This window comes from Danio aesculapii, chromosome 23 (genome assembly GCF_903798145.1).
Source record: "Danio aesculapii chromosome 23, fDanAes4.1, whole genome shotgun sequence".
In the NCBI taxonomy this organism is placed as follows: domain Eukaryota; kingdom Metazoa; phylum Chordata; class Actinopteri; order Cypriniformes; family Danionidae; genus Danio; species Danio aesculapii.
Window position 1 is genome coordinate 49,539,030 of NC_079457.1, and position 27,223 is coordinate 49,566,252.

General features: G+C 38.2%; 1 protein-coding gene and 1 long non-coding RNA gene across 8 annotated transcripts in view; one reads left to right on the forward strand and one right to left on the reverse strand.

Moving 5' to 3' along the window:
* LOC130217711 (ankyrin repeat and SAM domain-containing protein 1A) overlaps positions 1-27,223 on the forward strand; it is a 128,281-nt gene that overhangs the window by 83,208 nt on the left and 17,850 nt on the right. For 4 of the 7 annotated variants that reach the window (XM_056449889.1, XM_056449888.1, XM_056449891.1 and 1 more), the window contains 5 exons: positions 6,846-6,896; positions 10,546-10,609; positions 14,880-14,992; positions 25,376-25,474; positions 25,939-26,085. In XM_056449889.1, the coding sequence (XP_056305864.1) occupies positions 6,846-6,896; positions 10,546-10,609; positions 14,880-14,992; positions 25,376-25,474; positions 25,939-26,085 (474 nt within the window). Of the gene's footprint in view, positions 1-6,845; positions 6,897-10,545; positions 10,610-14,773; positions 14,993-25,375; positions 25,475-25,938; positions 26,086-27,223 lie in introns of those variants that run through there. The other 3 variants (XM_056449890.1, XM_056449894.1, XM_056449893.1) reach the window with 2 other exon arrangements.
* On the reverse strand, positions 3,874-4,719 carry LOC130217712 (uncharacterized). Its single transcript, XR_008835899.1, has 3 exons — positions 4,536-4,719; positions 3,995-4,087; positions 3,874-3,924 (listed from the first exon to the last, which is right to left on the reverse strand). It is a non-coding gene; the product is annotated as an uncharacterized LOC130217712 (long non-coding RNA).

The window sequence follows — 27,223 nt, forward strand, 5'->3', positions numbered from 1 at the left end:
TTTTGCAAGTTATCTAGAGTTAAACAGTTGTAAATGGGCTTATTTCCGTCAATATATCTAATATTAGTAATGTATTCTGGTTCAAATAGACAGTTCAGGGCCAACTCTTCATTTCCATCAGTCTCAGTACACAATGTGACTACAGAAGAAGCTTTAAATGGGAAAATTATCACAACTCTTTAGTCATTTTGAGCAAGATGCTAACGGTCTAATCTGATTCAATTATTTATGCTAAGCTAAGCTAAAAGTGCTTCCACCAGAACCGTAGATGGATTAAAAGTAAATAAATAAACTTCAACTGTTTAACTCTAGCAGAGTGAAGTGCTGCTTTAAATATATCATGTGGTATTTAAATAAAAACACAATGCCTACACAGAAGGTTCCTAACTCGACTTCTAGGCTATTCTCGCTGTATATATACTGTAATAGACACTCAGTGAAATGTGTGCTTGTTTTGCCTTTGTTTTTGTGACAGACTCTGTAGCGTCACACTGTTAAAACTACAAATTTCAGCTCATTTAGATGATCTAGTTGATTGTATTTCTCATTATATACAGCGCACATCCTTAGAGAAGTCAATAAATGAGTTTCTGTCAGTCAGTAGATTCCCCCTCATCAGTCTGTGTCCAGTCATTATAGATGGATTTGCATGGACATTTCCCCTCAGACATTTGGTTTGGTTTGTTTACATTAGGATATGTTTTATTTTGAGCTCATTGTTGATACTGCTGTGACAGTATGATTTGTAGAAGACAGTAAATGTCTGCACTAACTGTCCTTCGTGAGCTCTAACAGATCTGCTGTGTATTGAAAATGAGCGGCTGATGCTGTGTCAGACAGAAATGATGATTGCTCTTTCTTCTGAAGGATTCTGGATGATACTGGGATGAGTTAATAGCAGAACTTCACACTGTTAATCCTTAAAGAGGAGCTATTATGCAGAATTGACTTTTATAAGGGCAGTGTGTGAGTATCTCCAGCAGTCTCTAATGGTGAACAGTAATTAATTGTGTTTGTTCTAATCAGACTTGATGCTGAAACACTTTGATTGACATTCTCTCTTTGTACGTGTCATCAGAGGGGGAAAGCCCCGCCCACTAGTGCCCATCTCTCCATCTCATTAGCATAAACAGCAGCCCTGAGTGAGAAGCAGCCGTCTGTCCATTAGCCATTAGAGTGTTTGAGCTGCTGAAGATAATGTCAGCATAGACTAAGAGGATTATAGATGTGACGCACAGCCGTCTGTAGCTCCGCCCATCTCTGCAAATCTCATTTGCATTTAAAGCGACAGTCACCAAAACACCACAATTAGGATCAAAGCCTGAAAGGGTCAGTTTCAGAGAGCTGGAGAACATTATCTGTGTGCTATTCTCAGCTCAAACACACACACACACACACACACACACACACACACACACACACATACTTGTGAAAAGGGGCAGAATAGGTGCTCTTTAAATCAAATCTTCTAGAGATGGAGCCAACACAGTTTTAACTTCAGGATCAAAGCATTCCTGCTTTCCTCTCTCCCAAACTGTTCACTTCTGTCAGCCATTCAAGTGTTTGTGTGTCTTCAAAAGTCTATTCCTGGAAACATGATCATGGAGGTGTCAAACTAGTGCTGTATGATGCTAGAGGAATATGCAGTATTGTTGCTGAGTATTACGATAACTATACTCACAATATAACATTTCACCAAAGAACTTCTATTTTTAATGGCTAAATCATTTATTTATGCAGTGATATTAAAATAAGCAGGTTAATGATGTTCATCAGATTCTAATTCAGATTAAATAACTGCAAACATTAGTCATTAAAACACTGTAAACGAGTCTAAACCTGATATGCAGGTATTGTGACTCTGATTGGCTGTTTTCCTCTCTCATCTCTCTCATATTTACTTCTCGTTGACTCAATTAAAGGGTATTAAGTGTATATTTAGTTCCCATTGACTTTATTAAAGGCTAATAAGTGTATATTTAGTTCCCATTGACTTTATTAAGGGCTATTTAGAGTAAATTTAGTTCTCGTTGACTTTATTAAGGACTGTCAGGTGTATATTTAGTTCTCGTTGACTTTATTAAGGGCTGTCAGATGTATATTTAGTTCTCGTTGATTTTATTATGGGCTATTTAGAGTATATTTAGTTCTCGTTGACTTTATTAAGGGCTATTTAGAGTAAATTTAGTTCTCGTTGACTTTATTAAGGACTGTCAGGTGTATATTTAGTTCTCGTTGACTTTATTAAGCACTGTAAGATGTATATTTAGTTCTCGTTGACTTTATTAAGGGCTGTCAGGTGTTTATTTAGTTCTCGTTGACTTTATTAAGGGCTAGTAAAAGTATATTTAGTTCTCGTTGACTTTATTAAGGGCTGTCAGGTGTATATTTAGTTCTCGTTGACTGTATTAAGGGCTGTCAGGTGTTTATTTAGTTCTCGTTGACTGTATTAAGGAATGTCAGGTGTATATTTAGTTCTCGTTGACTTTATTAAGGACTGTCAGGTGTATATTTAGTTCTCGTTGACTTTATTAAGGGCTGTCAGATGTATATTTAGTTCTCGTTGATTTTATTATGGGCTATTTAGAGTATATTTAGTTCTCGTTGACTTTATTAAGGGCTATTTAGAGTAAATTTACACTGTAAAAAATCTTATGTGCTATTTACAAAAAAAAATTGTGGTAACACTATTGCACGTATTATTTTTAAGTAAATTTCAAGACTTGATTTTTTTTAGCAAAAACCACTTGAATGAATCATGTGAAAATTACTAAATGTTTTGAGTGATAAATGAAGATTTTAATATTATTAGCGGAATGTGCTTTTATAATTTAAGCTAATCCACCACCATTTACTCATATTTATTTTTTTTAACAAAAACACTTGAAAGAATCATGTGAAAATTACTAGTTTTTTTAAGTGATAGATGATGATTTTAATATTATTAGTGGAATGTGCTTTTATAATATATGCAAATAAATCACCTTTTACTCAAATTTATTAATGAAAATTACTCATTCATAAAATGTAAAATATTTAATGTATAATGAAATACATACACAATACATTTAGGCCAAATATCATTTTATTACATGTTACACTGATAACAAAATGGTACAATATGTTAAACAAATCTATATAAAATTTACAGCATTGTTAATCTCTGATAAAAGTTCCTTTATCCATGTCATGGAAAAAACTGACCTGTCAACTTTCCTTTGTAGGAATAGTCACATTTTAGACAATATTTGACAGAATTTGTGTATTGCAAACTTAATATTCATTTCTTTGTAAGTGATTTTAATTTGTGGAATATTTGTATTAATCCAGTTCAGCGATTCTAGATTTTCTAGGCTAGCCATGACTCACTTATCCTCCAAGACAATGCAGAAGTCCTCATGGTTGGTCATCCCTCTGACAGACAGCAATTCTCTGTGCATTCCCACACTGTAAAATAAACATTACGTTTATTATATTGAAATTATGCAGTTGTACATTTCAAATGTTTAAGGTTTACTAAAACACATTAAGGAAATATATTAATGAAATAAACCATTTCTTTTTATATCTGTGAACAGTAATGAACAGTAAAATGTTTGAGTAGATGTTGCTGACTGACACAAGTACACAAGTATTTTGACTTATAATGGACAGGGTGTTTAAATGTATACTAGTGTACAGACATTTATAAAAACAAACCATGTTTATACAAGGAATAGTGCATTTAACAGTGTAGTGCTTGAGCTATATATTTTTTTGTAAGCATGCAAAAATATAAAATGCAGTTTTCGGAAGATCATAAATATCTGAAACAGTTTGAGACACTTACATTTCTCTCCTGGATGAGCTCTTCCTCTTATTCATACAGATAAACCAGCAACAGAGGACGACATCTCTCGATTCATCCCTGATTTAATGTGAGGTCTGATGCAAAAAAGTGTAGAAATTAGTAATAATAATAATAATAATACACAAATAACATTATTAAAAATACCTGATGTATGGCACCCATTCTCTTTATCAAAATCTGCCTCAATAAACTGCTCCTCTTTAGTGGGAAAACTCTGCAAACGTTTTCTTCATTAAACTGAAAAATGAAGCAAACAAATATTAGTATTTATGTACAGTATTATATATAAACAGTTCATTACATTACATCAGCAATGCTGTAAAAGGATCCTTATGAAATGGAAAAGCACTAGCTGTACATAAACCCCATTGAATAGCTAGCTAACTTAGCTTAGCTTAGATTTACCACTTAACAAGCTCACTGTTGTTCGTCTGCTTAACTGTTGCCTGATCGTTGCTATTAAATATTACGATGCAAATAATTTGTTCAACTTCATTATATAATTCAGAATGAACATTGAAGCAAATCAATTTCAAATAGGAATGGGTGGTTAAAAATACCCGTGTAGCCCTATATACATCATATGGCAAAAACTAAGCTCCTGAACAAGTTTGAACAGCATGTGTCTTTCCTGAAAGAGCTTAGGCTACTTAAGACAATAAAATGATAAACTGTTAATGCTTACCTCTTAACATGCTCGCTGTTGATCTGCTCCTTCAAAATGTCGTCTGATCACTGCCGTTGTTGAGATTCAAATGCAAACATCTCAATCAAATCCACATAATTGAGTGAATTTTCTTAAAATAAACGTGAAGCCATCTTTCCTCAATTTTATTAGCTTAACTGGTTTCTCAAATTAAGCTTAATAATTGCACTAGTTTGCTTAAAAAAATAAGTAAAATTAAAATCTTAGTTATATTAGCGAAATCTTCTTAATATTTTATAATAAATCCAGAATATCAATTTTTTAAAGAAAATATGCTCATTGTTTTTAATGACCACATTAATTTTTTTAATGAAAATTACAAGCCTCAAGATTCATTTTTTACAGTGTAGTTCTCGTTGACTTTATTAAGGAATGTCAGGTGTATAGTTCTTGTTGACTTTATTAAGGAATGTCAGGTGTATATTTAGTTCTCGTTGACTGTATTAAGGGCTGTCAGGTGTTCATTTAGTTCTCGTTGACTTTATTAAGGACTGTCAGGTGTATATTTAGTTCTCGTTGACTTTATTAAGGACTGTCAGTAGTATATTTAGTTCTCGTTGACTTTATTAAGGGCTGTCAGATGTATATTTAGTTCTCGTTGATTTTATTATGGGCTATTTAGAGTATATTTAGTTCTCGTTGACTTTATTAAGGGCTATTTAGAGTAAATTTAGTTCTCGTTGACTTTATTAAGGACTGTCAGGTGTATATTTAGTTCTCGTTGACTTTATTAAGCACTGTAAGATGTATATTTAGTTCTCGTTGACTTTATTAAGGGCTGTCAGGTGTTTATTTAGTTCTCGTTGACTTTATTAAGGGCTAGTAAAAGTATATTTAGTTCTCGTTGACTTTATTAAGGGCTAGTAAAAGTATATTTAGTTCTCGTTGACTTTATTAAGGGCTGTCAGGTGTATATTTAGTTCTCGTTGACTGTATTAAGGGCTGTCAGGTGTTTATTTAGTTCTCGTTGACTTTATTAAGGGCTAGTAAAAGTATATTTAGTTCTCGTTGACTTTATTAAGGGCTTTCAGGTGTTTATTTAGTTCTCGTTGACTTTATTAAGGGCTAGTAAAAGTATATTTAGTTCTCGTTGACTTTATTAAGGGCTGTCAGGTGTATATTTAGTTCTCGTTGACTGTATTAAGGAATGTCAGGTGTATATTTAGTTCTCGTTGACTTTATTAAGGACTGTCAGGTGTATATTTAGTTCTCGTTGACTTTATTAAGGGCTGTCAGATGTATATTTAGTTCTCGTTGATTTTATTATGGGCTATTTAGAGTATATTTAGTTCTCGTTGACTTTATTAAGGGCTATTTAGAGTAAATTTAGTTCTCGTTGACTTTATTAAGGAATGTCAGGTGTATATTTAGTTCTTGTTGACTTTATTAAGGAATGTCAGGTGTATATTTAGTTCTCGTTGACTGTATTAAGGACTGTCAGTAGTATATTTAGTTCTCGTTGACTTTATTAAGGACTGTCAGGTGTATATTTAGTTCTCGTTGACTTTATTAAGGACTGTCAGGTGTATATTTAGTTCTCGTTGACTTTATTAAGGACTGTCAGGTGTATATTTAGTTCTCGTTGACTTTATTAAGGACTGTCAGGTGTATATTTAGTTCTCGTTGACTTTATTAAGGGGTGTCAGATGTTTATTTAGTTCTCGTTGACTTTATTAAGGACTGTCAGTAGTATATTTAGTTCTTGTTGACTTTATTAAGGACTGTCAGTAGTATATTTAGTTCTCGTTGACTTTATTAAGGACTGTCAGGTGTATATTTAGTTCTCGTTGACTTTATTAAGGACTGTCAGTAGTATATTTAGTTCTCGTTGACTTTATTAAGGATTGTCAGGTGTATATTAAGTTCTCGTTGACTTTATTAAGGACTGTCAGGTGTATATTTAGTTCTCGTTGACTTGATTAAGGACTGTCAGATGTTTATTTAGTTCTCGTTGACTTTATTAAGGGCTAGTAAAAGTATATTTAGTTCTCGTTGACTTTATTTAGGGCTAGTAAAAGTATATTTAGTTCTCGTTGACTTTATTTAGGGCTAGTAAAAGTATATTTAGTTCTCGTTGACTTTATTTAGGGCTAGTAAAAGTATATTTAGTTCTCGTTGACTTTATTTAGGGCTAGTAAAAGTATATTTAGTTCTCGTTGACTTTATTTAGGGCTAGTAAAAGTATATTTAGTTCTCGTTGACTTTATTTAGGGCTAGTAAAAGTATATTTAGTTCTCGTTGACTTTATTAAAGGCCTCCAGTGAACAAAAGTTGGTTTTCTCCTTGCAGAAACAAAGACATTCTCTTGTTATCCCATGGAGACATCGGCCGCCACAAAGAGTAAGACACGTCCATCTCTGCTGCTCCTCTATGCTTCACTGCGGTCTGCGGGGTGTCTTTCCTCATAACAGTAGTTTAGTAGAGTTATTGTTGACTTAACTGTGCTTTTTATAAAGGGACAGTTCACCCATAAATGAAAAATTCTGTCATCATTTACTCTCTTTTCTTGTTTCAAACCTTAATGAATTTTTTTCTTCTCTAAAACAGATATTTTGAAGAATGTTGGAAACCTGGAAACATTGACTTCCATAGTAGAAAAAACAAATCCTATGAATGTCAATGGTTACAGGTTTTCAGCTTTATAAAAGTAATTTATTATAAATAGTGCCGTCTAAAGAAAGTTAATTGCTTAATTTGTAAAAGAAAATTTGAAATTAAAATAAGAAAATTAGAAAATTACTATAGTAATCAATTCTTTAATTACTACTATTGACCAAAAAAGAAAACTAGGTAATGGCTTCAAATTGTGTAAAGCATGATAGGGTATGTAGTATGATATGATTTGTAATTTACAGCACTACTGTTTATTCATTTACAACAATTCACTGTAATTGTTTTAAGAATAAATAAGTATGATAAATGTTGTAAAGTTGCCCAGATTGTTTATTATTAACATTTTATAAGTCTTACCATAGTTCTGAGTAAAAAAGACCATAATTAAGTCATCGTGAAAATTTCTTACAAGCATTAACATTCTTCCAAGTATCTTGTTTTCTTATGTTCCTCAGTACAGATTCAGGTTTGGAATAACCTCAGACTGAGTAAATCATGACTTTATTTTAGTGATCTATCTATATCTGTCAGCCTCTAGAAGTGTAGTTTTGTCAGTGTCTCCAGCTGATCTCTCTGGGCCAGCTTTTCTTGGCGGTGGTGGCAGATCTCAGCTCTATTTTTCTGTCTAGCGCTCTGTTTTTGACCTCGCTTCTTTTGAAAAGCTATTGCTTGGCAGCACTGCTTTTACTTCAAATGAACTTGTTTTACCAGCTCATTTCATATTTATCTCAGCTCTGTGCCATAAACTGCATTGATTAAATAAGTAAAATTGTTCACTTATATCTATAGAGTGAGTATGTGGTCATTTATTACCCCATTAAAAAAACTAGAATCAGAAGGTCCATTATTGACCATATTTGGAATGGTCCTGGGTACATTTTTAATCTGTATATCCAGCATTTTGCATTCTGACAAGCTCTAAAGCATAGCTGGTGTAGTCATTGCCTGGTAACACACAGAAAACAAACTTTTCGGCTGGATTTGACTTTGCTGCATCTCTTGTTTTCATATTAAGAGTCCCACATTTAGAGTAAATTTAAGGCTGCGTGTCCACCAGAGCATTTTTGCACTGCTGAAATGTGAGAGAATTTGCATTTTAACAGCGCATTGTATTTTTCAGTCGATTCTCGCTGTAGCGTTACAAGTTAAAAGTCTTTAGCAGATTATTTGTTGACAGTTGTGTAGTATTGTCCCGCCCCTCCTCCACTGTGATTAGTCTGCTACCTGAAACAGTGACTCTATGAGTGCTGCTTTTTCCAACTTGCAGTGCCTTAAAAATGCAGAACGATAACAGTAAAATGCCTCGGTACTCTGCAGCCTTAAAGAAAACAAAAAAACGGCACTACTAATGACAACAATAGAAAACTGAAAAACGGTGGTCACACACCCTACTATAATCTTTGATCAACTTAAAAATAAGGAATGAAAATAATCATTGGTATAATCTCAAAAGCCATAATATACCCCTAGAATAAGAAGGTCCATTATTGACCATATTTGGAATGGTCAGAAATACATTTTTAATCTGTATATCCGGCATTTTGCACTCTAAAGCTGCTCTAAACTGTAGATGGTGTAGTCGCTGCTTAGTAATGCATACAAAACAAACATTTCGACTGGCTTTACCTTTGCTGCGTCTCTCGTTTTCACAATAAAAGTCCCACATATAGAGTAAATTTAAGGCTGCATGTCTTAAATGCAAGGAATTCTCACTGTAGTGTTAAAAGTCTTTAGCAGATTATTTGTTGACACGCAGTCTTATATAAACTTTGAGAAACTTAATGATAAGGAAGAATAATCATCGTTATCTCAAAATGCAGTCTGGTCCCTGATGTCCCTTATTCAACATATCAGTCTGTGTTTTGGATGTTTTTGATGATCACACAGCTTCTCATCAGTTCTGGATGATGTAAAATGTGACCTAAAACACATGCAAATCTTGATAACGTGCTAATAAATAGGGCCGTAAGCAATGCAACAGTCCTGTTGGTTTTACACACACAGTATTTACATTAGTAGACAATGGTGTTTGAGGGTCACAGTATGGCCATTTCCATAAACCAAACACTTCTTATTCACTATCTCTATGTATACTCAGATTTTCTTGATATCAGGCGCACTGACACAGCTTTATTTCTTTTTAAATGCCATTGTCTGCACATTATGTAACTCCGCCGCTGTTTGGAAGAATTACCAGCTGCTTCCACACATCAGTAGATTCATCAAAATGCTAAGGACGAGGATCTTAATCTGGCAGACTCCTGTTTTTGAAGTTCTTCAAGATTGCATTAATGAATTCCCACACTGAAATGATGACCCGGACTGCGCTGATGTTACGTAACCCATGTCTTTTGAGTTACTGCAGCATTCTGTCAATCAGTGAAGGACGTCATGATCAATGAACGCTGACTCCAGTGAGATCCAAGCAAACAGCATCTCGTTAGACTTTTCCAACTTCCCCAAACGTCCTGCTTGACTAAATCGCATTGATATAAGCAGATGCAAGCCATATCGTCTGCTTTTACCCTTACGGTGTCTTGTAGTCAGCACGTTGGGCTAGTGATTGATGAAGGTGGATACTTGAAATGACACCCTGGACATGTTGTTCTCCTGTTCCTCTGCATGTTTTTCCAGTTTCTCAGTATGTCTCGGTGTTTCTGTCTTGGGTATCTGGATGTGGATTGTCCTCCGCAGGTTATCTATGACTATATTAGAGCTGGGGTCCTACATTATTGTTTTTTTTAGGAAATACGCTCATTTTACAAGCTCACCTAGAGTAAAACAGTGGAGTTTTACCATTTTTGAGTCCATTTAGACGATTTCAAGGTTTGGCAGGAGCACTTTTAGCATACCTTAGCTTAGCATAGATCATTGAGGTGGATTCGACCATTAGCATCTTGCTTTAAGGATTCAAAAATGATAGATTTTAAGTGAGATTGCGCAGTATTGTTATCTGGCTGGGAAGTATTTTCAAGTACTGCCTAATATCATTACGGCAGTCATGGTACAACAGCAAATTTTAACATTATGAGAGATGCTAATGGTCTAATCCGATGCAATAATTTATGCTAAGCTAAGCTAAAATGATTCCCGATTGTCTAAGTAAATTAAAAATGGTAAAACTCGACTGTTTGCTTCTAGGGGAGTTACAAGAAGAGCTGCTTTCTGAAAGTGGAGTGTTCCTTTAAGTGCATGATCCTCATAACCTTGGCATGATAGATGGTGTTTTCTCAGCCGGAATTGCCTGTGCATTAATTCTTCGTCTGCTCTGCTGGGAAATCATGAATATAAAGTGTTAACATAAATAACATGTCTCCCCCCCAACATTGCACCATGGGTTGTGTCTTCATGGGGTATGTTGATTTGTCTCTTACAGATTGAGAAGATCATGACTCTGATTGGTGCTGGCATTGACTTCTCCAAAGACCAGGACTGCTCAGGTATGTGATCGTTTTTATTTTCTTTATCATCATTCAGGCAAAGGACAAAGCTAGTTTATTTCATAATAAAGTGTTAAAATACATAAATAAGACTAGTAATGATCTTAAACAACCTAAACTCAAGTGATTAGTCAACAACGTCCACAAGCATGGTATTTTGATCTTGTATGAACTGATGTAAGGGTCTGCTATAAAGCAGATTGACCAGTCGAGTGCTGTAGTGCACACTTGTAATTCCTCACAGGCAGCGTTGCCAAGTCTGCGCTTTTCCCACAGAACTGTAATAAAACCGAGACTCTCTGAATCGGTGGATTTTCTTTCGGACACAACATTAATGCAGGGGGTCCCCTCTGGAATGACTGAGATGCATATGGGTTAGTTTTATGAAGACCTGGCAACCCTGCTTATGAGGCCGTGCAATAGGCAAAGACTTATCAGAGCAAAACCCAATGCACATTTTATTTGTGACTTATTATTGTAATTATTAGATGTCATTTAGACACAGAGATTCTTTAGTGGTTATTAGGAGACTTGGACAAAGTTTTAACGTCACAACATTACAAAGCAGACTGTCTTTAATTGAGAGGGAGGAGTGTTTGTTATAATAGCTGCTCATTGTAGACAGAGATCATGTGTCTTTGCATTTGCATCGGCTCCCCTATGAAATAAGACCTGACTGAACAGTCCAGCAGGGAAACACAGTAGCCTCTTGATGATGGCCAAGGCCAGGTCCAGATGAGTTATATTAGCGAGCAGAGGATATGGTGTTGGCTGGCCCTTTAAAAGGAGAAGGAGAAATCCCAGGATGCCTCTGAAGGACGAGGGGACACTTGAGAGTTAAATCAATGTATGCAGAGACGCCTGGTGATCCCGCATTGGTGATGCGTGACCTTGTTCTGTATGGGGGCAGCTTATTGACCCTTCTCTGGAATTAACCAAACTACAGCAATCCAGACTGTCACGCTTGCTGTAACCCGTTTCTGCAAATCCGGACGAGGAAACTGCTGTTCTCAAGTTTAGGCCTGGATAAAGGCACCGTTCATCCTAAACTCTGTAAACACTGTTTGTTTCTGCAAGGAGTCTTTGTGTTCCAACTGGGTTCACTGGCCCGTATATGTGCAAGGCCTAGCTAGAGGGACCAGTCCTTCCTCTGTCCTTTAATCACATGGCACTGCTTCTGACCTCATTTCCTGTTTCCTGCGGGCATCCTACTTGGACTTGACTCATGCTCTTGCTTTTTAGCTTTATTAGTGGTGCTCTCTAAAGCCAGCATTTATTACTTGTGTTCATACTTGATATTAAGGTCTTATAGCTCAAGTATTGGACATCGAAGTGCAGGTCATGCTAAGGACATGCATGATACAACAAACTATGAGCAAGTGTTCGATTGTCATTGCTAGAATGCAGATATTCGGTCAATAAATAAAATAAATCTAGGAACCAGAGTAGCATTGTTGATGTTTTCACTTTTGACTACTCCAAGTCTAGTGTAAGGGTGTTCAATTCGGATCCTTTAGGGGCCACAGTCCTGCAGGGTTTAGTTTCAATCCTCCAACATACTCACCTGTTGGTTTCAAACAAGCCTGAAAGACTTAATTAGCTATAATGTGTGTGTTCAACTAAGTCTAAAGCTAAATTGTGCAGAGCTGTTGCTCTCCAAGCCCGAAGTTTGACACATGGCCTAATGTAGGAGTGCCCAGTCCTGTTCCTGGAGATCTACTTCCCTGCAGAGTTCACCTGCACACCTGTGTTTGATTACCAAGTGCTCCTTCAGCTCCTGCTTAGTTGGTTTGTGTTTGATCAGGGTTGGAGCTGAACTCTGCAGAAAGAATGACAGGGATACAGTCAGTCAGCACAGTTGTCTCTTTATACTAAACAGGCCTTGTTGAGCCAGATTGTCGTCCACTCTTTGTTTACCTTTAGGAGATCTGTAGGAATGTTCATGCACAATAATTCTGATCAGTCGAATAGCAGTTTAAGAAAATGCGTTCAATGACAATGGTGTGGATGTCGTCGGTTTCCTTAAACCAGACACCAGAGGCCCACTGCATGCACAGTCTAGATCAAACCCTAATCAAAACACCTGAAGAAGATCATCTAAATCTGTAATATTACTCTAAAGTAAAGCTTGAGTTAAGCTCTGCAAAGTATTCACCCTCCACTATTGAATTGGAAGAACCTTGGTGTAGATGATCAAGATGCGGTGTTGTAAAGTGAGTATTCAGGATATCCGCTTGGCACACTTCTTTATTTAAAGGCATTTGTTAAATCCACCTCATGGTATTTCATTTACAAGCTCCTTGCACCAGGACTGTAGATTGTCTGTTTTGTTTGTAAGTGTATATATAGGTGTTAAAATATTAACATGCATGAGTGTCAGGGGAATTACAAGAAGGAACTGCCCTGCAGCTTGGCAATAAACCCAGATAGACACCCTCCAGCCCAGGAGCTCCGCATATGCCTCTGTGTTTGTGCTTTGCTTTCAGAGTAAACCCTGTTTAGCTTTGCATATCATGTCTTTGGTTTCCTTTTGAATCGATTCCTCTAGAGGGATGGTGCTGATTGGGTCAGTGAATGGGACAATGGTTTGATTAGACAATGCACAGCAGGCCAGCAATTTCTTTAAGGGGAAAAGAGAGAAAGGCAGGGAGGGGAGGATACGGAGAGAGGGAGGGGAGCTGGAGAGAAAGGAGGAGACGGAGCATTAGCGCTGCAGAGCAGACTTGACAGCGTCCGGTTGAACAAGGAGACCGCACCTTCCTTACTGAAGGGATTACTGCTGCGTTTCTGACAACATCCATACTCGCACAGCAAAGTTCAAGTTTTCCATTCTGTGGAGCGTGTGTGGGGAGTCTGCAAACATCCCACTGACCTTGCTTTACTAATTCAGCACCGGCTGCGATGCCTTTTGGAGCTAGAGGGATATCAATATACTTGCAGCCTACTCTTAGGATTAACTGATGTGGAAGTGCAGCCGGACATCTACAGTATATGACTCTGGGATACTTTGAAAAGCAAGTCTTGTACTTTTGCGGTCGGGAGTCTCTGATTAAGTTCAATGACTCAGGCAGATGCAAGATCTCTTCGGATCATTGGTTTTCTGTTTACTTTTAATTCTGTTTGGATTAAATCAAATGCAAGTGTAGGTTTATTTATGAGGCATATAATTGCTGCTTATTCCATCAGCAGCTTCTGCATCTAATAGTAGTCTAATGCAGGATTATTTGTTGAGGATTCATTTATTTTGTTATCAATTTTTAGCTGTGAGAGATCTGTTTTGGTCCTTTTCCTACCAAACACCAGTGCTTAAATTAATGTACCTTTTGATCCTGAGAAGCACAGAGTGACTTTGTACAATGCAAGTCATGCAATCCTGCCTGGCTTTTAAGTAGCGCTATCGTGGAGATTGGATTAGAGGTTAATTTGCATGAGGATGAGAAGCGAAGAGTTTCCAGGCGTCCGCTAGAAGACTCCCATAGCAATTTTTAGTCACTCTTAGCAAGTCAGGAGATTGTTTATAAAGTAATAAGTGAGAGTCCCTCTGCATCAGTTTATAGGATCGGTTGATATTGCTTGAGCATAATAAGACTCGCATTGAAGACACAACCTGCTTGTCATTATTAGTGATAGAAGAATATATTTGTTCCAGAAGAATACCTCCACATGGACACCCAGGGAAGGAATTATAAGCTTTCATTCATTGAGTTTTTTTAGTTTTCCCAATCTTCTTTCCAGCTAAACAACCCAATCAATCAAAGCCCTCGAAGATGGATATACAACCTCTGCTTTTTCAGGAGCTACCCTGTCTAGGATTATAATAATACAGGCTTCATTACAATGGTGATTCTAGGCTTCATCATTTGTCACTTACTATATGGGATAAACAAACCTTCGGTTCAGAGGGTGATTTCTGGACTCAAGTTGAAACTTTGATAATTGCTGGTCTCAGGACACATGTTTGTTTATAGCAACTACTAAGACCTCTGAAGTACAATTTGGGACCCAATGTGGAGTCTAAATCTGTGATCAATCTCTTTCTTTGCTCCAAAGTTGGCAATATCGAACTTCATTGTTGTCAAGTGTGGTTTGCCCCTACTTTCGGAGCGACCACAACTCTGGACTGGGATCCTGTCGCCTTTGCCATCCTGGTGTTTTTGCTCTCGGCACTGCTGGCCGAGGATGATGTGGCAGTGCCATGTCTCCTCCTCAGAGTGCCGATGCTACCGTCTCAAGGGTTTCTCCCTCCTCAAACGCCTCCCTCTGTCCGCAGGTGGATCTGGGAGGCTTCTGGAGCAGCCGGTTGGGGATTGGCTGGAGCATATAGGCCTTCCGCAGTACGAGAGCAAACTACTGCTCAACGGATTCGATGACCTGCGCTACATGGTGAGTAACCTGTATTTTATGTATTGTACAAATAAAACTGTCTTAATTATGGTATGGGGCGGTTGAGGCCTATTTATTGGAACATATTAAAAACAAAATGGTCAGAATAAAGCTCTCTCTTACATTAATGCACTTTTATCAAGGGTAAACGAGCAACATTGTTATAAAACTCGGCAAAGTCTTATGGATTTTACATTATGTCATTATAAAACTGCTTGTGGTCGTCGGTCTTTTACATATTCAGGGGCTTTGCTATGGAATAAACTGTCTTTGGATAAGTATTACAGATGTGGTTAGATTTAGTTTAATACGTGCAAAAGGTGTGTGTATTATGGGGCAGTTGTGACCTGGGGTAGTTGTGGCCTAATGAGTAGGGTAATCGGTAATGGGTACTTGTAATCTAATAACCTTATAATCTAATTAGTAGGGAGTTGAATTTGTAATCAAATGGTTGCAGGTTCAATTCCTGTCAGGGCCAGGAACGTCATCCTGTTTGTGCGTGCAAAATGTGTGTGTATTATGCGGCAGTTGTTACCTGGGGTACAAGAGATACAAGTCCAACCTGGGGTACAGGTTATCAAGTACAGGTTGTACTTATACATGTGGTTCAAGTCCAACTCCATAATGGGTAGGGAATTGGACTTGTAATCAATAATGGATACTTGAAATCTAATGGACTTGGAATCTAATGGGTAGGGAGTTGAACTTATAATCGAAAGGTTGTAGGCTGGGACTAGGAATTGAACCTGCAAACTTTCGATTACCGGGACCAGCAATTGAACCTGTAACCCTTAGATTACAGAGACTATGAATTGAACCTGCAAACTTGTGATTACAAGATAGGGAAAGGCTCCACTTTTGATTCCCAGCTCATGTACCCCTAAGTTACGCACCGAACCCTTAATTTCTCCCCTAAATGCGCTGGAAGCAGTAGCTGCCCACTGCTCCAGGTGTATGTTCAATGTGTGTGTTTGTGTGTGGGTGCGCTGTCACTCCTCTCTCAAAATGTGTGTGCATTTGCATGGGTTTAAAGTACAAATGTAGAGAGAGAAAATGTAAAAGTGTAATGAGACTTCTGTATGAAAATATTCTGTATTATGTGATAACCTGCATCTCAGTGGACTGGTGTCTTTCTGTTATCTTCCCTAAACACCTCTGCTTTCGTATGTTTTGCATGCAAGTTTTGACAGTCTGCTTGTCGTGGATCAAGGGTATCTTTTTGTGATGTTGCAGAGTAATAGCCTTCAGGATAAGAAGCACTCAGGGAAAGAGAAAGTTAGCCTGTTCACTGAATAAATAAGCATTAAGTGTTTACAAGTTTGCTGCTGTAGCAGAGTGGATCTGCAGCCAAGTGAACTTCTGTAACAGCAGCAGGACGGTCAGCATTATTTTTAAGCTGCGAGGTCAAATGAACAGTCAAAGTTCTTTGGTCTTAACACCATTTGCTATATCAAAAATAGGCATTTATTCAAGGCAGATGATTGGGTCTTTATCCAAGACCTAATCAATCAGTAACAACCCAATTAGGAAGTTGTTAGACGATTGAATTGTAAGTGGATCTTTGATTTGGGCTGAGCTCAATCACTTCCCATAAATACAGACTGTAGACGGCAGGAGCTTATGAAAACACCAGCCTCTGACAAAAAAAGATTTAGCCAAAGCTCATAATACATTAGCATGCAGTTTACAAAGTAAATCAAAAATAGCTGTACATACATTTCATTCATTCATTCATTCATTTTCCTTTGACTTTATTTATCACGAGTCGCAAACTCCACACAGAAACACCAACTGACACAGCCGAGACTCAAACCAGCGACCCTCTTGCTGTGAGGTCACAGTGCTAACCACTGAGCCTCCATGCCACCACATACATTTCCACCTAAAAAACAAAAAGCTTTGGCATGTCCTGGCCTGCATTAGGGCTGCATAATATATTGAAATGTTCAAATTATTACAAATTTGCATGTTAAAATGTACAAATTTCAATGGTTTTCAATGAATTAGTCATTTAAGTCAAACATATCTTTGTGTGCCTGCCACTATCACACCTGAAACTCAACGCACATCTCTGAAAACAAGCTGATCTGACATACTGCATGACCAAAATCCATGTTAAGACAGCAATAAGACACTCTATCCCCCTGATAGTTCTTAATGTTTCCCGGTTGATTAGTTTTGTTGTCCTCAAATTAGTTTCATTTATTTTTTGTTAGTTGGTATTGTAAAATGTCTGACTTGTTTTATGTGACAGCAACGCACGGCTGTTCAGTTTCAGAAGTTGTAGTGATAGTTTCTTAATAATGAAACATCAGTAGGTTATTGCGTGTCCCAAGAGCCAGTTTCTGTGCAAGAGGATCGGGTTGTCCTAATCCTAACCTTTGACCACCACCCATTCCACAAACCGGCCCTTATGGCTCCCCCTGCAGGTGGTGGGTCTGCAGAAGGATAGTCCCACGTCGCTCCTTCGGGCTGAGCCAAACCGGGTTCTGTGGGATAAAACCCGGTCACCAGGCACTCGCATACAAGCCCCAACCCCAGGCCTGGCTCCAGGGGGGTGCAGCGTCTAAAGTGCAGTCCTGTCACTGTGTAGTATAAGAATTGAGTAGTATTTTATTATAGCAATGTTAGAGTACATGACAGAAATCTAAAATCTCTGTTTTATTACAAGTGGACAGCTCAGTCTGAGTGAGAAGAGTTCATCTGAGGGATTTACCAAACTGCAAAACACAAACTAAACAGCTTAAGTGCACTCAGTAGTGCTTTAATGAACTCATTCACTCCTTCAAGCGGTCTTCAATGTAGGGAGCAGTGATTGAAGGTGTAGGGCGCGATTTGTGTGTAGAAGCGTAGGGTTTATTTACAGATATCATCGCCATCTACTGGTCTGGCATGCGTAATACAGTTGTGTATTTCCTTTTTCCACATTAAGTGTAGTAGCAATGCTTTCCAAAGGTGCAAGAAAGCAGACATCACTCAATGTCCTGCAAACACACCCCAGTTTACTCTTCGGATGAATATCCCGACTCTAAAGGCAAACACAAGCCATATCCAGTAGGAATTGATTGCTCTAAACAAACTCTTCACGATTTTAACTAGTGGTTGATGTAGGTTTGAGGGTTCATGTATTCAGACATGTGCAAGAAGACAGATTGAGAAGCCTGTGAGTGTCTATGAAGGAACCCTGATGTTGTATAAAGGCTTGTGTTGTTTTTACCATGTGTGGTAATGAGAATTGATGGTGATGCGGTTGAAAGCCTCAGCTGGCCGAGGAGACTGTGTGTGTGTGTGCGTGCGTGCGTGTGTGTGTTGTAAATCAGAGATACAGACGGGTCCCTGGTCGTCCTCTGTTCCATGCCGAGCGTCACCTCATTGCAGGAGTAATGAAGGTTTTATAGCCAAGCTGGTCAGCAAGAGGTGTGTGTGTGTGTGTGTGGGTGTGTGTGTGTGTGTACTTTATGCATCTGCAATCTCTGCAGCTCCTTCACAACACTGTTATAAATGTTCTTACGCAGATGGAATAATGCAGTATGAGGTTGCAGTACATTTAGCCATTAGAAATGACCACACAGAGTATGCACATGCTGCATTTGAGCTCATCATTCAATCTGTTTACATACTTGTGTACATATATACAGTCAGAATTATTAACCCTCCTGAATATCAAAATCATTCTGGATCCAGATTATCCCCAGATTATTCATTTTAACATTAATTAATGAATAAATCAGCAGCTTCTATTTGGCCCCCAAAGGTTTAGTGAGCTGTTTCTGAACCAACTTTCATTTTGTAAATTCTATTGATTATTTTATTTTATTTGAAGTATACCAGGGCCACGCGGTTAACACTCTGGCCTCACAGCAAGAAGGTCACTGGTTCGAGTCTCAGCTGGGTCAGTGTGTGTTCCTGTGTGGAGTTTGCATGTTCTCCCCGTGTTGGTGTGGGTTTCCTCCGGGTGCTCCGGTTTCCCCCACAGTCCAAACACATGCGCTATAGGGGAATTGATCAACTAAACTGGCCATAATATATGAGTGTATGTGAGTGAATGATAGTTTATGGGTGTTTCCCAGTACTAGGTTGCAGCTGGAAGGGTATCTGCTGTGTAAAACATATGCTGGATAAGTTGGCGGTTCATTCCACTGTGGAAACCCCTGATAAAAAAGGGACTAAGCTGAAGGAAACTGAATGAATGAATGATTGATTATGCCAGGGCTTTTACTCTTGCGCACACACACACACACACGCACACGCACACACACACACACACACACACACACACACACACACACAGCAGGTCAGTTTCTCTGCTGGGTTCATTTGTTAGTAGTGCTGATTGATATACGCAGGATTAATAAATGTAATCTGGACTCTCTTACATGCTTAACTCTGAGTGTGTGGGGTGAAAAATCAGTTCAGCTCAGATGTGTTTGTTTGCTGCTCTGTAATGATCACACTGTTGCCTCAGCACTTTCAGAAGCAGAACGCTCGGGTTCATCTGTGTAGATCTCTCATTTCCTCTAAAATAAGTGAAGGTCAGTATTTTACACTGAGCTGATTAGAAAGAGGCAGACGTCAACACATCGCTGTTTGAGATGCTCAGCGGGTTTAACATCTCGAGTGATACACAAGGGTGAAGAGGCTGGATGAGTGCTGTTACTGGCAGAATATCACATGGCTATCAGCCAATCAGATTCAAGAACCAGACAGAACTATTGTGTGTATACATGCATACATACATACATTCTTATACACTCTTATATATATTTAGTAGCACTTTATTTTCACAGCTAGTCTTTAATTGGCTCATTGCTGGCAATATTTATGAATATATTATAGAGAATGAAAAATCTCTCTGTTTCTTTTGATGTTGTGTAGTTCTCACTCGCAGTGCTTTAAAATGAAGTAGCACGGGGAAAAACAAGCACCAGACTGATGTTGTGTGAAATATTGGCTTATGCATTTTCCATCTCTATTTAATATATGTTCAAATATGAAAGCACTGCAGGACATTGATTCACACTGTGATGTTCAGCTCTGAGCCAGAAGTGCAGGATTTCTGATTCTCTAAGTGTTTAACACTGTGTTTCTGGCATCAGCCATCACTTGTGTCTATAAAGATTACAGATTTCTCTGTGGTCAGAAAGCATCTACTCTATTATGCAAAACTGAAGTTTACCTGTGTGTGTGTGTGTGTGTCAGCAGTGTGTGAGTATCTCCAGCAGTCTCTAATGGTGAACAGTAATTAATTGTGTTTGTTATAATCAGACTTGATGCAGAAACACTTTGATTGACATTCTCTCTTTGTACGTGTCATCAGAGGGGAAAAGCCCCGCCCACTAGTGCCCATCTCTCCATCTCATTAGCATAAACAGCAGCCCTGAGTGAGAAGCAGCCGTCTGTCCATTAGCCATTAGAGTGTTTGAGCTGCTGAAGATAATGTCAGCATAGACTAAGAGGATTATAGATGTGGAGTTTTAGATGAACAGAGACAGGAGCGACATAGACTGACAGAAGACTGAACACACACTCACACTGAAGCACACATGACCAGCACTGACAACACACACACTGCTGTTTTACAACTATCGCACAACCGTCTGTAGCTCCGCCCTCCCTTGAATCTCATTTGCATTTAAAGCGACAGTCACCAAAACACCTATCTGTGTGTCATTCTCACCTCAAACACACACACACACACACTCTAGAGACAGCATGACACAGTTTACATCTTGTATAAAGGGATACTATAGGTATTTTTCATTTAAATGAAGTGTGTTTTCTGCAGATCTCCGCTGAGGTTTCCGTCAGATTTCTGTGATCGCTCAAACTCTGCAGCTGGAATAGTTTTCTTGACTTCTCTTTATCAGTGGAGGATTTTCAGCTTTATGGTCTCTCCACTCATTAAATCAGAGGGTTATTCTCCAATGCCTTTGTGAGATTGGATAGTTTAATAAAAGCTTCATGTCTTTGGAGACTTTGTAAAGTCTTTGGAGCAGTGAGTGATATGAGCTTGTATTAGCACTGTTTGTTAAGGCACTATTTACCATCATTTACTCCTGCTCGGGGTTTAAACACCAAGGCCTGTAGGTTTGAGGGTTTCTTAGTTTGTTTTGTGGTTTGCTTTTGATAGTCTTGGTTTTTTTGCTTTTTTATTTTGTGTAATGTTTCAGGGCTCGACAATAAGGACTGCCCGATGGTCCGGGGCCAGTGTGCGAGATGCTTGGGACAGTAGACAGGATAGTTACAGGCCTGATCGGGCCAGTGCTGCCTTGTCATTAAGGTTTAATTAGTCAATTGCGAGCAAATAGGGTGCTTTCACACCTAGATGTGTGTTTTGGAAATCTCGTTTGCCCAGTTAGCATGGTTTGTTTGGCATGTATGAATCCTGCTATCACACTCAGATCTGTGCCAAATCAATCGGTCAGGGATCACCTGTATGAGGCTTTATTCTCTATATTTCCCCATTCCAAACTATACAAGTGACCCGTCTGCTGTATTCTAGAGTCTCTGAAATAATCTAGTTTTTCATTTTGGTTATTTTTCTTCATTGTCGGATTATTTAGCTTGTTTATGGGGAAAACTCATTTTTAAACTCCTCAAAATGATCATAACTTCATTTTGACTCATTATTTCTGAAAACAACTGAACATGTTTTACTTGTCTAGGAAATGCTTCTTGATTTAAGAGTTTTCAGGCATTTGGACTAGAAACAAGACTAAGGGCCCTATCATACACCTGGCACAATTCGATGCAAGGCGCGATGCAATAGTTGTTTGCTAGTTACAGCCCAGCGCAAGAGTTGTTTTAACGTTTTACGCCACCCTGTTTAAATAGCAAATGCATTTGCGCTCATATGTGCGCCCAGAGGCGTTCTGGTCTAAACAAGAAGGCGTGTTGAAGTGCATTGCCGGCACGTTGCTATTTTGAGGAACTTAAATAGAAGGTTCAAATAGATCAGATTAAAGCCGGTCTATAGTCCAGCGCAGAGCGCGTTAGTTATGCGCCTCGCTTAAACATTGCTTAATACACACAGGGTGTACAGCAATACTCAAATATCTTTACAAATGAAAAAGAATTAAAATATTAAGGATATATATAGGATATAATACGGATATAGAGCCTAAATGATATAAATGTAAAGGATTAAAATATTACAAAACATATTATATATATATATATATATATATATATATATATATATATATATATATATATATATATATATATATATATATATATTTCTAGCCTACATAAATATAAAAACCATACTTTCATGCCTTCTTCATCTCGGGGGGCTTTATCAGTTTATTCATAACAATATGCTTTTGTATAATGTGATTATTATCAGCAGTATTATTTATTATTCGCATATTTACATTTGTTTTATTAAAAACAAGCTTAGATTTGTCCACCTGTCAGGTTATAAACCATATGGAGCATAAGAACAGCATGTGTGTTTGGATATAACTCAGTGTTTTGACTATACTGACTACACTGCAAATACACCTCTAACTCATTAAGAGAATAAGCTCAACCCTGTTAGACCATGCGCCACGGCCCAAAGTGGATTTTTCTATCCTTAAAATAGCAAAGGTGGATTCAGACACGCCCTTAATGTGTTTGCACCCTGTGTTGTGCACTTTGCTCATGGATCCTCAAAATAGAGCCCTAAAACTCTGGGTAAGAACAGCATCGTTTGCTGTGCACATTCTGCCAATTGTACAAAGATAAACTGGAGATGCGTTGCACTGCGAGATCTGATTTCAGTCCATATCGGAGGCTGATAATGAGAAATGAAGAGTTAAGTGCACTGGAGAGAGATAAAGGACGCCGATTGATCCGCCTCAGTGTCTCTGCATTCAGCTGCCGTCACTTCAGTTTTCCTTCATCACAGAAGATCTGATGAGACTGAAAGAGCTTCTGATTTCTCCTGCTGTTTGAGCGAATGATGGCGGACGGAGACGTGAACATTAGAGCTGTGTTTCTCAACCACGTTCCTGGAGGAGTCTCCTTTATCTGTCACACCCACTACAGGTCTCTCAGTCTGCTAATGAGCTGCTGATATAAATCAGGCGTGTTTGGTTGAAGAGACTTGGAGCATGTGCATGGTGCATGTGCTGGTGCTCCTCCAGGAACATGGTTGAGAAACACTGCTCTAATGTTCACGTCTCCATCTGCCATCAGAATCAGTGTCTGATCTGGGGTCAGGAAATAAACAGAGCTCATTTGTGAGGATCACTGTTAAAGCTGTCTTCACTCGGTTTGTATTGAGTGTAAAGATTGTCTGAAGTGCTGCTTGAAGAGACCTAGTCTGAGTTTAAACACAGTAGTGTGTCAGCAGTGTGTGAATATATCCAGTGTAATATTATTTACAATATTAGTGGCTTAAACCACACTCAGCGTATTCCTCATCAAAAGCAATCTGACTTATTTGGACATGCAACTGTTGGACCAGGCTGTGAATAAAGCTAATAATATTGTAAAGGATGTCCAGTCTGCAAATAATACACTGTTTTTACAGTATACAACATGTTACGCCTATGGAGAGTCTATATAAGTAACAAAACCCAATGTGTGTACTTGTGTTTACATCCCAATGGGGACTTAAACCTGAATGCACACAGACTCGTGGGGACTGTAGGTGTTACTGTGAGGACCAGAATTAAGATCTCCATGAGGTAAACATGCTCATAAATCAGACAGAATGAAGTATTGTGAAGATGTAAAAGTGCAGATTGTTTGCTGTGAGGGTTGAGTTAAGGAGGACTAGAAAGAGACTATACCGTTTATATACTAGAAACAGCATTACGTCTATTAGAGTGCCTTCTGGGATATATGAACAAGTGTGTGTGTGTGTGTGTGTGTGTGTGTGTGTGTGTGTGTGTGTGTGTGTGTCTCTTCTATCGATCGCTCAGACGCTGCTGTATTAAATGTACTATGTTTAGAGTTTCTGGCATTGATCAATGAGGAAACATGAAACACACACACACACACACACACACACACACACACACACACACACACGCACACACACACACACACACACACACTGAGAGATGTGCGTCTCTGTCCTGCACTATACACACATTGTGTCCTTCATCATTACACATAAAGAGCTTCTGCATGTCTGTGGATGAACGTGGCTTTAGAGATTAACATTGATCTGTAAACTATTGCTGTTCTCTTTGGTGCTCTGCGCTACATTGAATTAAACATTGTGTTACTTCAGAGAAAAACACTTTAGAAAACCAGAGGAAATGGATATTGAACAGTGACTGATAAACCTTTATAGACAGATGTTGTGAGATTTTAAGTTATTAATTGTATAGTTAAAGTCTGAATTATTATTGATTTTTATATTTTCCCTTGATTTCTGTTTAACAAAAATCACATCTCTAATCATAACAGTGTTAATAACTCATCTCTAATCATAACAGTGTTAATAACTCATCTCTAATCATAACAGTGTTAATAACTCATCTCTGATCATAACAGTGTTAATAACTCATCTCTGATCATAACAGTGTTAATAACTCATCTCTAATCATAACAGTGTTAATAACTCATCTCTAATCATAACAGTGTTAATAACTCATCTCTAATCATAACAGTGTTAATAACTCATCTCTGATCATAACAGTGTTAATAACTCATCTCTGATCATAACAGTGTTAATAACTCATCTCTAATCATAACAGTGTTAATAACTCATCTCTAATAACTGATGTCTTTTCTCTTCATCATGATGACAGCACATAATATTAGACTAGATATTCTTCAAGACACTAGTATTCAGCTTAAAGTGACATTTAAAGGCTTCACTAGGGTAATTAGGGTAAAGTTAGGGTAATTAGGCAAGTCATTGTATAACAGTGGTTTATTCTGGAGACAATCCAACTCTAATATTGCTGAAGGGGGCTAATAATATTGAGCTTAAAATGGCTTTAAAACTATTAAAAACTGCTTTTATTCTAGCTGAAATAAAACAAATAAGACTTTCTCCAGAAGAACAAGCATTAGAGGAAATATCTATAATGTTTATAAGTCATTTTGACTTCAGCTGTATTGTAAATACTTTGGTTAAACCAATCTGTTCAGTCACGTCAATTCAAGTGTACACTAAACACTACAGTAAACACTACAACATACAAACAGCAGTGGATTAAGAACAGAAAGAACAGTAATGTGTATAAACATGATTAAAACATACACGTGCTGAACGTTTTCAGTAAATGTTAGTATGAATGTTCTGATGAATCAGGATTTATTCTGGTAAACATGTGTACACACACTTCCCACATAAATATGTGCATTTCCATGGTCAGTGAGTGAGACCGGTCCTGATGCTGTGTGTCTAATGGTTGTGTTTGTGTGTTTGTGAAGGGGAACGATGTAATGGAAGAGCAAGATCTGAGAGAAATCGGCATCACAGATCCTGGACATCGCAGAAAGATCCTCAGCGCCGCTCGCTCTTTACCCAAGGTCTGTGAACAACATGCTCTACACACACTAGAGTTTGAGTGATGCAAAACAAATCCGCATGGCAGTCTGAAACACTATGTTTTCATATTAATAGATTGGTAGACTCTACATCACACACAACTCAGCATAATCGCAAAGTTTTTGTATGCCCTGCTGCAACCCAGTACTGAGAAACACCCATACACACTCATTCACACACACACTCATACACTACGGCCAGTTTAGTTGATCAATTCCCCTATAGCGCATGTGTTTGGACTGTGGGGGAAACCGGAGCACCTGGAGGAAACCCACACCAACACGGGGAGAACATGCAAACTCCACACAGAAACACTAACTAACCCAGCTGAGGCTCAAACCAGCAACTTTCTTGCTGTGAGGCTACAGTGCTAACCACTGAGCCTATATTTACAATGTAGATTGTGTCAAAGCAGCTTAACACCTACTGTGTTTGCTGCGTGCAGGTGAAGGCGTTGGGTTGTGACGGCAGCTCATCTCTGGCTGCGTGGCTGGATCTTCTGGGTCTTCAGGAGTACCTGCACAACTTCCTGTCTAGCGGATATCGAACACTGGAGTGTGTGAAAAACCTGTGGGAGCTGGAGATCGTCAATGTGAGCACAGCACACAGTGATCAGTGGAGATCTCTTGTATAGTGATGGGACAAATGAAGCTTTTCAGAGAGATTTACAGTTCAAAGTGCTCAAAACACCACGTGATCAGGAGTTATTTCTAGAGGGGATACAGCTGTGGCCAGAAGTTAACCAGAATTATTTATATTATTTATTCATTTACTCATTAAACTAATTTTATCACATCTATCCCAACCCTCACAGTAATGTACAAACAGCAATTATAGAGTATTATTCATATTATTAATTAAATTACTCATTAATTGTATCTACCCCTACCTCAACCCTCATATTAATGTACAATGAATATAGTCATCATATTATTCTTATTACTTTAAATATTAAATGACCCAATGAATTATATTTTGATAATGCCTCCAATGTTGTACAATGTAAGAAACATTGTGCCATATTGATGCGAGTACCTACAGCTGTATCCCTTCTAGGGTTGTCTCGATGCTGAAATTCGATATCAAGCAATACTGAAATTCTAGAAATATCCATTTCCCTCTAACATTTGAGCACTGTTGAGTGCGTTATTGAATAACACTGATTTGTCATTGTGTTCACATACTCAACAGAAATGACTGTGATTGGCTGAGAAGGTCATCAGTTCACCGAACTCACCGCTGTTTCCTGAGTGTAAGCACAGATACAGGAACACTGGAGCGTTTCAAAGCCTGATTCATCAGCGGATCGCTCGTATGTCAGCCTATAGACAAACCAGCTGATGTTGACGTGACTTTGAAACGCTCCAGTGTTCCTGTATCTGTGGTTACACTCAGTAACATGCTCAACAGCGCTCAAATGTTAGCAGGAAATTGACTTTTCTAAAATATCAGTACTGATTGGTACCGAATTCCAGTATCGTGACAACCCTACTCCTTTCTATAACCACGCACTAACCACAAGGCTATAGGCACCGACACATATAGTGAAGTTTAAATTGAAACATCATCTAATATCGTGAAATATTAAATGTCAATTAAAGGTGTATTAAAGGTGATTTCTGTCAATACTTGTTTAGCCTGCATTAATGCATTCAGTGTAAGCTGCACCATTAATCATTAAAAGATCAGGATCTCAACACCCACGCAACATACATTATAAATGATGCTGA